The 15,176-nt window shown below is 60.5% G+C and overlaps 1 protein-coding gene across 1 annotated transcript; it reads right to left on the reverse strand.

Annotated features, from left to right (window-relative positions):
* Nucleotides 1-2,879: 2,879 nt before the first annotated feature.
* On the reverse strand, nt 2,880-14,403 carry ATP4A (ATPase H+/K+ transporting subunit alpha). Its single transcript, XM_088028416.1, has 22 exons — nt 14,392-14,403; nt 14,165-14,305; nt 14,018-14,077; nt 13,457-13,660; nt 12,599-12,712; nt 12,118-12,370; nt 11,669-11,937; nt 10,891-11,089; nt 10,396-10,505; nt 10,181-10,315; nt 9,506-9,698; nt 8,593-8,768; nt 7,356-7,492; nt 7,124-7,274; nt 6,868-7,036; nt 6,599-6,753; nt 5,308-5,431; nt 4,753-4,898; nt 4,049-4,182; nt 3,650-3,751; nt 3,466-3,557; nt 2,880-3,285 (listed from the first exon to the last, which is right to left on the reverse strand). Exons 1-22 carry the CDS (start codon nt 14,401-14,403, stop codon nt 3,257-3,259), a joined length of 3,105 nt encoding a protein of 1,034 aa, XP_087884542.1. The 3' UTR covers nt 2,880-3,256.
* Between the last annotated feature and the right edge of the window lie 773 nt (nt 14,404-15,176).

The following is a 15,176-nucleotide window of genomic DNA, read 5'->3' on the forward strand; positions in this document are numbered from 1 at the left end:
TTTCTGCCGCCATCTCTCTCTCTCTGGAACTGTCTACCAATACCACGTTCACCAGGTTCTAGAGGCCCTTGTTCTGGCTTTGAAGCCAGGTAGATAGGCTGGGAAACTGGCCAGCACTGGTTTGTTCTATATTCTACAGCAGTTCCCAGGCTCCTCATTTTCCCAGCATAGAAGGGCTTGGAGAAGATAGATCATTTTTTTATTATTATTATTTATTTATTTGACAGAGACACAGCAAGAAAGGGAACACAAGCAGGCAGTGGGAGAGGGAGAAGCAGGGAGCCCGATGCAGGGTTCAATCCCAGGACCCTGGGATCATGACCTGAGCCAAAGGCAAGACGCTTAACGACTGAGCCACCTAGATAGATCATCTTTGAGCAGTTGCAGAGACCGGGGCCCTCGGGGAACAGGTGATAGAAGGAAGCTAGAATCCAGGAATACAGTTCTTGGGAGGCTTTTCCTCGCAGCCTTAACATGGCCCTTCTCTGGCTGCTTACCTCCTAGGCTCTCAGTGCTAATCTCCCCTTTTGATCCACGCTTTGTATGGCAGCCAGGGGGATCAGTCTGAAATCCCAGTTTTATTAGTGCACCCTCCTTGTCTACAACCATCTAAGACTCCCCATTGCACATTAAACAGTCCAGCCACCTGAACTCTGGGTTTTGCTCTTGAGGGTAGACTTTTATGATTCTGAGCTCTTCAGTCCTTTGGTTTGGTTCTGTAGTCCTCACACCAAATCCTGGCTAGAGTCTTCTCAGGGTGGGGTCCAGACACTGCTGCAGCCGACTGGCACAGTAGCTGAGCCCACCAACTTGGATATTGTCCTGGAGGCTGCCCTCCCTGCCTCTTGTTTCACAAACTCCTTGGGAGCTTCTCGGGTGCAATGAGAAACCGCTCCCCTTATGCAGAGAGTAGAGAGGGGAAAGGTGGCCACTCCAGGTTGGTAGGTGGCAGGTTTAAGAAGCAAGGGAACTTTTCAAGGCTTTTCTTCGGGTTGCAAGACATCTAGATCTCTGCACCCACCTGCCAAATCTTAAAAATTTAGATCAGGGCCTTAACTGGGTTTAGTCACATACATCATCTAGTGGAACCACATCGCTCTCTCAAGGCTATGTCCAGCAAGGGGCGGCAGCGGGTGAGAATGCACATCCCAAGGACTGAAGGTCTACAGGTCAACCTGTCGAGTTCACGGGCTCTCCATCTCCGACACCACCCTAGCCCTTCCCTGTCCTGGTGGAGCCAGTCGCCTGCCCCATTCCCTCCCCCTGTCTGAGAAGCACGTGTCAGAAGCGGGTCTTTGAATGTCATGTTTATGCACCACCTTGATGCAAACCCTGCCCACCCAGGAAGCTGCTCCCCAGCCCCAGTGGATCCCCCAAGGCCTGGGATAGGGCAAGTGCCCCTCCCTCCTTCCCTCCAGGGTGTCAGTTCCTGCCATACTGTTGCTTAACCGTGGGCTCGTGCTGTGCTGAGTCCTGGTGTGTGCAGAGGGAGCATTTGCCCTCAGGTGGGGCAGCCACCACCTAGCCCTGCCCCCTTTCATTGTCCCTTGAGGAGACTGTGTCCACAGGTGTCTTGGGGGAGGGGTGGAGAGGTGAGCGATTGATTGGGCACGGGGTATGGAGTATACGGGCACTCCCCCAGCCCAGCGGGGTGGCCTGTGATAGGATCACACTCCCACACCTCCCCATGCCCGCCCAGCCTCGGACCAGTATGGGGACAAGTGAGGGTTGCAGAAGTGATTTCAACAACTATTTGCTGAGCAGGGACTCTTGAGCTGGAGCCCCTGCTACTGGTGGCCAACTATGTGGACGAATCCCAGCTTACATGGGGCTCAGGGAGACCAGAGCAGTTGGGGTTGAAGTGAAGGGAGCACAGACCAGATCAGGGACGGGCTGGGGGCCCAACGTGGAGACCCTGGAAGACAGATGTGAGCTGTTGAGGCCAGAGGAAAAGCCGGTGGCAAAGCCTGTGGAAAGGCCTTGAGGTGAGAGAGCCGGCCTGGCTTTTCTAGTGAAACAAAAATTAGCTGGAATAAGATCGAGGTGGCTTGTGAAACTGGCAGTCCGCAGGGGAAGGACAAACCATGGAGGATTCTGGGCCAGGGAAGGACAGGGAGTCTAGGGCTCACCACGTTTCCCAGGAAGAAGGAACCACACTGATGGGACAGTGGAAGGAGCAGGTTTGGAGGATGATGCAGAGGCTACTGGGGACCCCTGGGCCATGCAGGGTGGGGGAGCCACTGCAGAGAGATCTGAGGCCATGGGGGCAGCAGAGGGGGGCTGTGGTGGGAGGCGGGAGGAGCTGGGGTCCTGCCAGAGAGGCTCATACTAAGGAAGAGAGGTGAGGAAGGGGCTGGGGGAGGGGTGGGAGCGGGGGCGGGGGGGAGAGTCAAGGCAGTTTCCAGCAGTTGGGGAGGTAACTTTTCAGGGGAGAGGGGTGTGAGGAGGGGACCGGGACTTTAGCCTCCAGACTCAGTCCCACTGCAGCAACAGAGGAGCAAACTGGTGGAACCAGAGTGGAGACACCTGCGAAAGGGGAGGCGGGGTGGGGGGCTGCTTGAGGTAGGAAAGGTTCTGACACCATGTGTCAAGGAGCCTGTCGAGGGGAGAACAAGAACATGCTGGGGAGAGAGCCCAGAGGTGGTGTCTAGGCGAGTGGGGCGGTGAAGGCCCCACTCCTGGGGGTGACTGGGAATGCCGTCACCCCAGGCTCATTCCCCCGAGGAACGTTCCGTTGCATACTTATGATGCACGAGGCTGTGTTCGAGGAACTGAGATACAGCCCTGAACAAACAGCTCCTGAGCTGTAGGACTGTGAGAGATCAAAGGGGATCAGGAAAGACACTTCGGACAGGACCTGGCATCAAATAAAAGCATCGTCGGTGTGAGCTGGTTTATTACTGTCACTCAGCACAAGCGTGTCTGAAGGGCCCACAGGCAGCCCTCCCGCCAGCCTGGAGTTCGAGGGACAGACCCGGCTCACAGGAGCCCAGCTCCCGCCCCCTGCCCAGGCCCCCCTACCCCGCTCAGAGCAGCAGGCCCAGGGACGGCTCTGCCAGGGGCGCGGGGTGCTCTCTGTGGATGGGGAAAGGGAGTGGGGAGGTCTCTCCAAGGTTGGGGTGCCGTGGGCTGCGGGAGCAGACACAGATGGTGCTGGGGCTTGATTGCTTAGATGTTCCGGTGGCTGCTCAGAGGGTCCCGTGCCCCCCACCTCTGCTGTGGGGTTTGCAAGGATGGCTTGAAGGTGGCAGGTCCTCTAATAGTAGAGCTCCTGATCCCACCAGCCTGGGAGGGAGAGAAAGGAGACTCAGGGCTGCGGGATGTGGGTCATGGGCACCAGGGGCTCCGGTACGGATCAATGGAGGCTTGATACAGAGGGTCAAGGGCTCAGAGGTCAAAGGTCAGGGCAGCTGTTCTGAGGATGCTCCAGCCCCCCACCCCCAGGCCCCCGGTCTCCACACTCACTCCCTGGGCAACAGCGAACTCCCAGTTTCCGAAGCTCATCATAGACGAAGATGAGGAGGCCAAAGGGCATGGGGACCAGCCACCACTGGTACCTGAAGGCCCAGGCGAGATGACAAGGTGAAGGCTACCCCTCAAGTCTGTGTCCCCGTGCCCGTCCCTCTACTCACAGCTCCCGGCCCCTCACCGGATGGGCATGAAGTTGAAGATGTTGGGCATGCCGGGGCAGTAGCACAGGAAGCAGCCGATGCAGACCTGGAACACGATGGCGATCACCAGGATCCTGTTCCTGCGGGCGGGCGGGGTGGGACAGGCTCAGACCGGCAGGTGCAGAATAAGGCCAGGCCGTGAGGAGCGGGGGACGCCCTGACAGTGGCCACGGGTCCTGTCACATCTCCCCTTTGGCGGGTGAAAACGGAGGGGCCGGGCCGGGGGAGGCAGGTGGTGGGAGCTACCGGCCCGCTGTGGACGAGGCCCGGCAGCACCTGGCGCCGGCACGCTTGCTGGCTGCGGTGAGCCCTAGTGGGGGGCCGGTGGGAGCTGGAGCGGCGCGGAGGTGGGGAGGGGCGGGGCCGGCTGGGGACACCTGAAGAAGCCCTGCTGGAAGGCGGAGAGGCGGCGCGTCTTGCGGATGAGGACGTCGGCGATCTGGCACATCTCGATGCTGATGAAGAACACGGTGTAGCAGGTGTACTGCTGGTACAGGCGCTGGCCGAACGTCTGCGGGCCAGCAGGGAGCAGAAGCGGCCTGAGCCCGGACGGAGAGGGCCTGCGGCCATGAACCCCTCCCATCAGAGGATGGAGTGGGGGGAGCAGAGAGAGACCCCATCGGCCAGGTTTGCAGGACCCTGGGCGGGGGCGGGGGGCACAGCTGGAGAGCTTGGCCTTGCAGAGACTAGATGTCAACGCCGGGGCAAAGGGAAGCTCAGGCCAGTTGCTTTCACGATGAAGGAGGGATGCAGGCTTTCCCGCACACCCACAGGAAGGCACCTGGGGAAAGGGAGTCGGACTCCTAGGGCAGAATTTGCAAAGTCCAGCAACTCTGGTGCCCGGGCAGACGGCCAAGATGAGTGACGTGGGCCAGAAGGGCCTTCGGGGAACAGGGTGAGCAGCAGGAGTGTGGAGCTCAAGATGGTGGTGGGAGAGGCCCCAGAACCGGCAGAGAGTCCGGGGACCTGGGATGCTCCAGCTGAGCCCCGTCACAAGCGGACTGAGTGTGGGCCACCCGCAGGGAAGGTGGCACTGGGAATGAGGGAGCCACGGGCCGGGGGCGGGGGGGCCGGGGCTCACCCACTCCTGGCCGTAGCTGTCCTGCAGATCTTGTAGGTGGTGGTTCTCCCAGTATGGTCGCAGCCCCACACACAGCAGTGGGAACCAGCCCTCCTGGGCCATGGCCGTAAAGTAGTCAGTGAAGCCGGCAAATGACTGGATGGCACCTGGGGGACAGGCAAGGTGACACAGGGTGACAGAGATGGAGACCTAGACAGGGACATGGTAAGAGACAAGGACATGGAAAGATAGGGACACAGAGAGATAACCGCAGAGAGAGAGTCAGGGACACAGGCACACAGACAGTGAGGGACGGACACAGAGAGACAGAGACGAGGATCCCAAGAGAGATCAACAGCGATGCAAGAGACAAGGCACAGTGAGGGGCAGAGACCTGCCGAGAGACAGAGAGGGGGCACGGGGATGACAGCAGACACGGACTCAGAGAACAGCAGAGACCCAGGATCAAATGCCAACCCGGGGATCCAGAGTGAGCCAGAGCCCCTGTGAGAGATGCCAAGGCAGGCGAGCGGCCCTGCAGGGTACCCGGGGCTCCCCGGGCCCACGGGCACTCACCGATCTGGAAGTAGGAGTAGGCAGCCAGGGGCTCATTGACCAACCGGTCGCGCTTTGGGTTCCGTGGACGCAGATGCATGATGTCACTCTCTGCCTTCTCGTACGCCAGGGACACGGACGGGAACTGGCCGGGAGCGGAAGAAGCCAGGGTGAAGGCTTTGCCCGTCCCCTATGTGCCAGGAGTCTCCCCTCCCTCCCTCCCCCCACCGCCCCAGTGGACAGAGACAGGACTGAGGTCGGGAGGCAGGTGACCGTGCAGGCACACCTGCCCGGACAGCAGGGACCAGGTGGCCCTCCAACGAGGCCGTGGTGCCATGTCCGTCCACAGCTGTGTCCACATCTGACCTGCCACCCATCTGCATTGGAACATCTGCATGCACCTCCCCTCCCCCCCACCTCTCCCCCTTACTGTTTTCGTGTCCCTGTGTCCCCTGTCTCTCCCTGTCACGCTCTCTGCAGCTCTTCTGTCTCTGTGCGCCCAGGTCCTCCCTACCCCCCACCCCATCTGCCCGTCACGGCACAACGGCCGCAGAGTGGACCGGTCAGGAGCAGAGGCCCCGGGGCCCCGCACTGCCTGGCCTCCAGTCCCTGTGCGCCACTTACTGGCTGTGTGACCTGGGACAAGCCGCTCAACCTGTCCGTGCCTCAGTTCGCTCATCGGTAAAATGGGGACGATAAATGAATGAAGCCCCTCCCATAGAGCGTTCCTGAGGACAGAGTTAAGGCAAGTAGTGCCTGCCTGACCCAGAGAAGACGCTATGCGAGCACCATTGAGCGAGAAAGTCAAAAAGCCACGCACCCGGCTGCATTTGTGCCTGTACCTGTGGTTCTCTGTCTGTCCGTCCGTCTGCCTTGGGGCCTGACAGCGTCTGTCCAAGTCTGTTGAGGGATGTCTGTCTGTGATCCAAGCGTCGCCAGGTGTGTGTGTGTGTGTGTGTGTGTGTGTGTGTGTGTGTGTGTGTGTGTGTCTGAGGGTCCTTATCTGAGTCCGCAGGTCTAAGCCTGTGATCCAAGCGTCGCCAGGTGTGTGTGTGTGTGTGTGTGTGTGTGTGTGTGTGTGTGTGTGTGTGTGTGTGTGTGTGTGTGTGTGTGTGTGTGTGTCTGAGGGTCCTTATCTGAGTCCGCAGGTCTAAGCCGACCTGAGTGTCCACCTGTGCGGCCACGTCTGTACTTCCGCCTGGGACCACCCGCCTGCCCGCCTGTGCGTCCCTGTCTGGCTGCCTTTGCACCCTGTGTCCAAGAGCATCTGCGGGCCCGTCCATCACGGCTGCCGGCGGGGCTGGAGACTCACGATGTCGGTGCAGAGCTCTATGAAGAGGATGGTGATGCAGCCGAGGGGCAGGGGCACGCTGACAGTGATGTAGATGAGGTATGGCGTCAGCTCGGGGATGTTCTTGGTCAGAGTGTAGGCGATGGACTTTTTCAGGTTATCAAAGATCAGCCGGCCTGGGGTGGGGGGTGCGGGGACAGCCTCAGCCTCCTCGCTGCCCACTTCCTCCTGTGCCCACGCCATCGCCGCGCCCCTCCCCCCCCCCGCCCAGTCTCTGCCCCGGCTCGGACCCTGCTCCACGCCTGTCACAATGGAGGCAAAGTTGTCATCCAGCAGGATCATGTCCGCCGCGTTTTTGGCGGCGTCCGAGCCGGCAATGCCCATGGCCACGCCGATGTCGGCCTTCTTCAGGGCTGGGGAGTCGTTGACACCATCCCCCGTCACAGCCACGATGGCCCCCTGCCGGGGGGGGGCAGGATGGTCAGGGGGAGGCCCACCCCTGGGCCAGCCCAGCCCACTGGCCCACCTCCCTCAGCAGAGTCGTACCAGTCGCTGGCAGCTCTCCACAATCACCAGCTTCTGCTGGGGACTGGTACGAGCAAACACCATCTCAGGGTGAGTACGCAAGGCCTCGACCAGCTCTGACGGGTCCATGTCCTTCAGCTGCATGCCATTGATGACGCAGGCACGGGCATCCCTGGCGGGGGGAGGGGGATCACCAGGGCCTCAGTATGCGCGGGCTGTGGGAAGAACCACGGCGAGGGCAGCAGGGGCTTACTTCCTATTGACTTGGTCCACAGGTACACGGAGGCGGGCGGCAATGTCCTCCACCGTCTCGCTGCCTTCCGAAATGATACCCACACTGGCTGCAATGGCCTTGGCCGTGATGGGGTGGTCACCCGTCACCATGATCACCTGTTGGGGAGGGGACCATCAGACCCTTGATGCCTTCAGTGCAGCCCACTCTCCCCGTCCTCCCTGCTGGCCATCTACTGATAGACCCATTCGCTTATTCATCCACTGAATGTCAGGGACAAAACAGACTAAAATCTCTGGTCTCGTGGAGCCAACTCTCTAGTGCAGGAGAGAGAAGAGACACAAACTAAGGGGACAAATGATACAGCCCTTTAGGAGAGAGGAAAATTAAGCTGAGTAAAGGGGATGGCAAATGTCAGCTGGAAAAAGAGGTGTCGATTTTAAGTGTGTCCGGGGAAAGCTTCATTGAGAAGGTGACATCTGAGCGGAGGTCTGAAAGAGGCGAGAGAGTTGGCCACATGAAAAACGGAGGGAAGAGTGTTCCTGGCAGCGGGAACAGCCAATGTGAAGACCCTGAGGTGCGAACGTGCCTGAACTGTTGGCGGAGCAGCGGGGAGGCCAGCATGACCGCGGAGCAGTAAACAAACGAGAGGTGGGGGGCTAAGGAATAAGCTCAGAGCCCAGCTCTCACAGGCCTTAGAGACCACAGGGAGGACGTGGGTGTTGTTTGCCCAGCCTTGGCTCCCCAACTCTCAATCTGTCTTCAGGAACCAGGGTTGAAGTGAGGTCTCTGGCCAAGAATGAGCAAGTAAGCCCAGACCTGGTCAACCAAGGTACCCCCCCCCAGCCACATGACTGGTTCAGAGAGGAACATGTGACCCAATCTGGGACAACAGCAGAAGAGGCACTCTTTTTTTCTGTGGGGTGGCTAAACAGGTGGGATGTAGGTTGGAGCTTCTGAGGGTGGTCATCTTTCTCGACCAAAATAAAGGCACTGGTCGAGTCCCTTGAGAATAAAGCCATCAGAGAGAAAAGTAGAACCGAGACATGGAGAAAGGCAAATTCTTAATGACACTCAGCTCCTAGATGCAGCTATACCTGACGCTTCAGTCCCCAGAACTTTTCCATTTCATGAATCGATAGATTTCCTTTTTTGGTTCAAACCACTTTCAGGGAGTTCTCTGTCACAGGGTTCCTCACCCCCAAATACTGCTGTCCTCTGTTCTCACCCCTGCCTGCTCCTCTCCCTGGTTGCATACCCGGATGCCTGCCGTGCGGCACTTGAGCACAGCATCGGGGACGGTGGCCCGGGGCGGGTCTATCATGGATACAAGTCCCGCAAAGCACAGGCCACTACTTGGAAAGTTCATGGCCTCCACGTCGAAGGCATAGCCAGGCGGGTAGTCCTTCTCACTCAGGTACAGCTGGCAGAAGCCTGACCAGAAAACGGGGAAGTCAGAGAGGAGGGCTGGGCAGACCCTCGCCTAGCAAGGCCAGGTGATGAGTGACATAACCAGGCCCCTCACACCAAGCACCTGTGGATGCCTGACCCTGTGCTGAATCCTTCACATGATGTGAGGCTGTTAGCATGCTCGTGTTGCAGACAGGGAAACTGAGGTCTAGAGAGGGGATATTTCTTGCCAGACGAAAGATCCAGAATTGAGCCACAGGTTTGTGCCTCCCAGGGTTGAGGCAGGGGTTAGGGAAGTTTAGGAGTCAGGACAAAATGTTCAGGGAGGTCAGAGGTCAGGACAAGGATTGGGAAGTCTTGAGTTGAGGCAGGGACTGGGGAAGGTCAAAGGGTCAAGAGGAGGACACTGAAAGGTGGAAGTAAAAGCGATGGCAGGTCAACGTTGGGGCAGGAGCTGGGAAAAATCAACAGATGTCAGGCCAGGATAGGGAAGGTCTCAGGGAGGACAGGTGGGGAGGGGCTGGGTCAAGGTAGAAACTGAGGCTGGACAGGGGTCAGGACTGAGACAGGGAAAGTCAAAGGTGAGTGTGTGCACTGGGGCAGGTTAGCCGTCAGCGGGGGATGGGAAAGGTGATGGTGAAGGCTGGGCCGGGAAGGCTGGGCGGGGTTTGTGCTAGCTCCTCCTCGCCCACAGGTTCACCATCTACTGTGGGGGCTCACCGAGCCCGGGCGGGGGCGGGGCGGGGGGGAGGGGCGCTCACCAAGCACGCGTTCACCCAGGCCTCCCAGGCTAAGGTAGGCAGTCTGGAAGGCCTCACGCCATTGCTCGTCCAGCGGCAGCTCCTGGCCCTTGATGAGGATGGAGCTACAGCGTTCCAGCACGCGCTCGGGGGCGCCCTTCATCACCAGCACGTGCCGGGGGTCCCGCGGGTCCTCCAGCGTGTGGATGGACAGCTGCGGGCGAGGAGGCGGACGGCGTCTAGGAGGCGGGCAAGGGGGCGGGGCCTGGGAGAAGGGCGGGGCTGACGGCTCGAAGGCGCCGCGGGTAGAGCTTTGGGAGGGTACTGGCTGGGGGTGAGGGGCTTGCGTGCTGAGCAAGTCCTTGGTGGGGGCTGAGGGTTAAGGGGCGCAGTAAGGAGCCTGGGCGCCGGGAATGGACAGAATTAGGGTCGGAGTTGGGCTGGGGCAGGATTTGGATTGCGAGCTACCCCACGGAAGCCTAAGAGCCGGCGGTGAGCCGCCGGCTAAGGGGGTGTGGGTGTGGCCTGCCCGTAGGTGGGCAGCGGCTGTGGGCGGGGCGGGAGATGCGGGTGGGGTTTGGCTCGGAGAGGGCGGAAACTGAGAAGCCCCGCGATAGGCCAGCGCTGCGTGTGGGGGTGGGGCCCGAAGTGGGCGGGGGGAGGCCGTGGGCGGGGCCGGGCCCGGCGAGCGCACACCTGGAACTTGTTGGTGGAGTTGAAGGGGATCTCGCAGACTTTGGGGAAGCGTTCGCGGTAGCCCATGGCGTTGCCCAGAGTCAGCTCCGAGAACTTGAGCAGCGCCGTCTCAGACGCGTCCCCGATCACTATGCGCTGGAAGCGGGGGCCGGTGTCAGGGGCGAACCTGTCCGCACCAGGCTCCCGGGCTCCCCCGGAGTCCCCCGGGGTCTCACCTTGGGCACGGGCACCGCGTCCTGGCCGGACTTGAAGGCAGCGCGGTTGCACAGGGTGAGCACGCGGCATAGCGCCCGCCAGGTCTCCGAAGACTGGTCAAACGTCTGCCCTGGAAGCCAGGCGTCCAGGCTGGGGCCGAGAGGGGGCTCCGCGCGGGGCCCCAGGCCCGGAGCAGCTCTCTCCCATACCAGAACCGAGCCCCTCCCTCTAGATTCAGGACAGGGTCCCCTCCCAGACCTGGGTGGGACCCAAACCCTCCTCATACCCCTGGACGGAGCCTTCTCTCCAGACGCAGTATTGAGTTTCCTAGGACCCCCGATACCAAGCCGCTTCGCAGAGCTGCAGCTTCATAGACCCTCTCCCCTATCGGAAAGGAGCCCCTTCTCCATTCATGCAGAGCCCTCCCCAGGCTGCTTTCAGTCACCTCAGAGCTCCCTTCCTAGTCTACCATCTACCAGATCCTGCCCCAGCCCCGTCTCCTCCCACCGCCACACCTGACTGGTCCTCCGTAGTGTCCGCCGTGTGGATATGGTTGTCGAACCAGAGATGGGACACAGTCATGCGGTTCTGAGTGAGGGTCCCTGTCTTGTCAGAGCAGATCACTGATGTGGAGCCCAGTGTCTCCACCGCTTCCAGGTTCTTGACGACACAGTTCTTGCTGGCCAGCCGCTTGGCTGTCAGGGACAAGCAGACCTGCCAGGAGGGGTGAGAAGCGCAGGGAGCCTTGACCCCAGCCACGGTACTATGTACACAGCATCCCTCCACAAAACCCATGCTTTTCTTGCCTCAATGTTTTCCTCAGCCTGTGCTTGCCACCTGGGATGCCTCCCCAGTCGGCCCAGAGGAACATAGCCAGGCCCCTCACTAAGCTGCCCGAGCTGAGGTTCTGTGAGTTCTCTCAACAACACAACCACACCGAGAAAACAAACGTCCTCTGAACACCCCCTGGGGCTGGCCTTGCCCTGGGTGCTGACTGCTGAGGGCTGCCCACGCTGGACCTCAGCCTCCTCCAGTCAAGGATGCGGCCTGTTCACCTGTGAGTCCTCAGCGTTCAGTACAGGGTGTGGCCCAGAGCGGCCTCGGTGAGTGGCTGCTGAACGGATGGACAGATGGAGGGCTGGGGGGTAGGGAGGATGGCTGAGGGAAGGTGCGTGGGGGGGAGGTGAGTGGGTGGAGACGGCCAGACATGATGGAGGCAATCCTGGGGGAACGAACAGACAGATGGACGAGCCTCCCGGCTCTCTGCACCTCTCTTCCGTCTCCCCCACTCACCGTGACAGTGGCCAGCAGCCCCTCAGGCACATAGGCTACCACAATGGCCATGAAGAAGACCATGGCCCGCAGGAAGGTGTAGCCAATGCACATGGCCACCACAAAAAATGTAGCGCCGAAGAGGATGGCCAGGCCTGCGATGATGTCCACAAAATGTTCGATTTCAATAGCGATGGGTGTCTTCTCGTTCTCTACTCCCGACGCCAGGGACGCGATGCGCCCAATGATGGTGCGGTCACCTGTGTTCACCACCAGGCCTTGGGCTGTGCCTGCAGCGGGGCCAACAGGGCACCTCAGGGGCGGGCGGGTGGGCGGCAGTGGGGGTGTGCCCGCCGTGGGAACCGAAGGGGGTGCGGCGGTGGAGCTCAGTACGGGCCGAAGAGGGGCAGGGCAGGCAGCGGGGTTGGCTTGGGGTGGGGGGTGGGCGGGCAGGCAGGGGCCTCACAGACCCTCAAGGCACATGGTGGAGAAGAAGGCGATATTGCGGGTCTCCAGGGGGCTCTCGTGGGTACACTCCGGCGAGCGGGTCTGCGGCTCAGACTCTCCAGTCAGCGACGAGTTGTCCACCTTGCAGCCCTGCGCCTGGAGGATCCTGATGTCGGCTGGCACTCGGTCCCCGCCTTTCATCTCCACCAGATCGCCCACCACAAGCTGGTCTGCGTTGATCTGGAACTTGTCCCCATCCCGGATCACAGTTGCTTGCTGTGGGGCGGGGGGGGGGGGGGCGGCAGTGGAGGTTGCCAAGTGCAGGGGAACGTGGGGAGGGGCAAAGGGGAAGGGTTGAGAACCTAAGGGGCGAGCCGGAGGCCACGGGTGCAGAGCAGCTTGGGCCTGGAGGGAGAGCCCACACAGACCCAGGAGCCACCCTGTGCGCCGCCGCCCCCCAGGGGTGCAGACCCGGACCTGAAGTGACCGGGCTGCAGGACCCACCTGGGGCACCAGGTTCTTGAAGCTGGCAATGATGTTGGTGCTCTTAAACTCCTGGTAGTAGCCAAAGCAGCCGGTGACCACGACCACAGCGATGAGGGCCAGGGCCAGGTACAGCTGGGTGGAGGTGGGAAGGGGGTGGATTAGAAGAGGCTGGAAGGTCCCTGCACAAGCCCCCCCCACCTGCTCCCTGTCCCCTGGTGTTCTTGGGCTCACCCCTGGGGTTCTCCCTGCTCTGCTAGAGAGCCACATGTTTGTGTGCATACTCTGGGGGCTCCACGATCATGTGCCAATTTCCAAGTCCCTATGTCCAGTGTCTCCCCACGTCTGTGTACCTCTAAGTCCCCATCCTGTGTCACATGTCCTGTGGCTTTCAAACCCCTGTCCAACGCCACATGTCCCTAAGTCCCCATGTCCCTTGTTCTGACCTCTTGTCTGGCATCTCGATATTCTCTGTCTCTGTCTCTGCCTCCTTGTCTGGGTTCTGTTTCTTGGCACTGTGTCCCTATGCCCTTGCGTCCCATGTCTGAGTCCCATGTCCCCTGTGCCCTTGGTCTGTCCCATGCCCTCTGTTTCCTGGTCTCCTATCTTAAGGATCGCGTTTCCACGTCCTTGTACCCCCACCCGTGTCCTCCATACCGGAGACCCACTCTCCAGGTCCCCTGGGACCTGTGTCACTGGGGCTGCCCCACATCCCAGTGGCCTTCATCCCTGCATGACCCCATGTCTTGACTGCATTTCCAAGTCTCCACATCCCCATCCTGTGGCCCTTGCGTCCTGAGTCCATGCTCCATGTCCTCTCCCCGCCCCCCTGGCCCCGGTCCCCGTGTCCCACACCCGCCGGCAGCATCTGCCACTCACATTGTCGTCGGTGGTGAGGTCACCCTCGCTGGCCTGGATGCCAAAGGCAATGAGGCAGATGGCAGCAGCCACCCACATGAGGCACTGCAGCCCGCCCGCCAGCTGCCGGGCGAACTTGACGTACTCGGGGGTGCCACGCGGCGGCCGCAGAGCGTTGGGTCCGTCCCGCAGCAGCAGCTCGGCGGCCAGGCCGGCAGACAGGCCCTGGGGACGGGGCGGGCGCTCGCCAGGGTAGCTCTTCTGTCTCCTCCCCCCACCCCGCCCCGTCAGTGTTGTTCCTCTTCACTTCTGTGTCGGTCCTCGCCTCTGTCCCCCCCCCCACCTCCCCTGTGTCTCTCTCATCTTTCTGCCTGGCTCTCTCTCCCTGTGGTCTCTGCTCTGTTTCTCTCTTACCGCTTTGTCTCTCTCTGTCTCCGTCTCTCTGCCTCTTTTTATCTGCTTCTCCTACTCGGTCACTCCCCCCCCCCCGCAACTCCTCTGTTTGGCCCTTTCTAATGCATTTCTCCCCTTTTCTCTCCCCCCCTTGCTCTGCACGCACCCCTCCCTCTGCGCCCAGCTCACCTTGGTCGCACTGGTCCGGTACTTCTGTTCCAGCTCGGCCACGGACAGCTGGTGGTCGTTCTGGGGGGGGGGGGCAGGACACTCACTGTCCAGCTCTCACCAGCCAACGCTCCTGCCCCCCGCCCGGCCCCCCAACCCCATGCTCACAATCTCCATCTCCTTCTTCATGTTCTCCAGCTTCTCCTTCTTCTTGCCTCCTCCCTTGTCCGCCTTCTTCTTGCTCATCTTGGCGGCCATGTCCCCACCAGGGCCAGGACCCAGCTCTACCGAATACATCTCGTAATTCTCCTGGGGATGGGAGGAGGGGGGAGGCATCAGATCCCACACCCCTCCAGCCTCCATCCCCCCAACCCCTGACTCGGGGCCCCACTCACTGCCTTCCCCATGGTGCCCGGTGCAGCCACCCTCCTTTGCCAAGACAGAGCCTAGGGTCTGGACCAGCCCTGATATACCCAGGGAGGGAGGGGTGGAGCAAGACTGGCCCGATTCGAGCTGATTGCGGGGCTCCTTGGGGTGACCTCCAGGCCTAAGCAGCTCAGGCATTACCTACTGGGCTGCCCCAACCTGCCCAGACCCATCTCCACCTGCCACTGAGATCAGGGGACCACTGAGTAGGTCCATAGTAACAACAACAACAACAACAAGAAGAGCAAACCATATGGTGCTCATTATGTGCCAAGCACTGGGCTGGGGGCTTACCTGTATTAACTAAAGGAACCTCCCAACAACCCTTTGAGGCGAGGACCATTCTTACCTCCCCCTACCATAGTGATGGGGAAACTGAGGTGCGGGGAGGCTAAATCACTCGACTATTGTCCCCAAGCTACGATGGGAAAGAGTCGGGACTCAGAACCGGGTAGCTGGGCTGCGGTGTCCTCTTCCAGGCCACATTGCCCATGTCCGACTCCTGGAGCAGGAGGGTGCTCACAATAGTGGTTATAACAGCTTTTGTTTAGGGAGGACTTCCTGTGTCCCGGGTCTGCCCAGGGAGCTTTGTGTGAATGTTTCCTTAGCTCCTCACAACAGCCCTTTAGAAAGTTATGGTCTCTCATTAGCCCCCGTTGTACAGATGAGGAAACCGAGGCACAGAGAGATCAAGGACTTGCTCTAAAGCTGCGATGATTGGGACGCCTGGGTGGCCCAGTCAGTTGAGCATCTG

Source organism: Eumetopias jubatus, unplaced genomic scaffold, assembly GCF_037043125.1.
Source record: "Eumetopias jubatus isolate StellerSeaLion01/CBP00866 unplaced genomic scaffold, mEumJub1_p1.0 scaffold_10, whole genome shotgun sequence".
Classification (NCBI taxonomy): domain Eukaryota; kingdom Metazoa; phylum Chordata; class Mammalia; order Carnivora; family Otariidae; genus Eumetopias; species Eumetopias jubatus.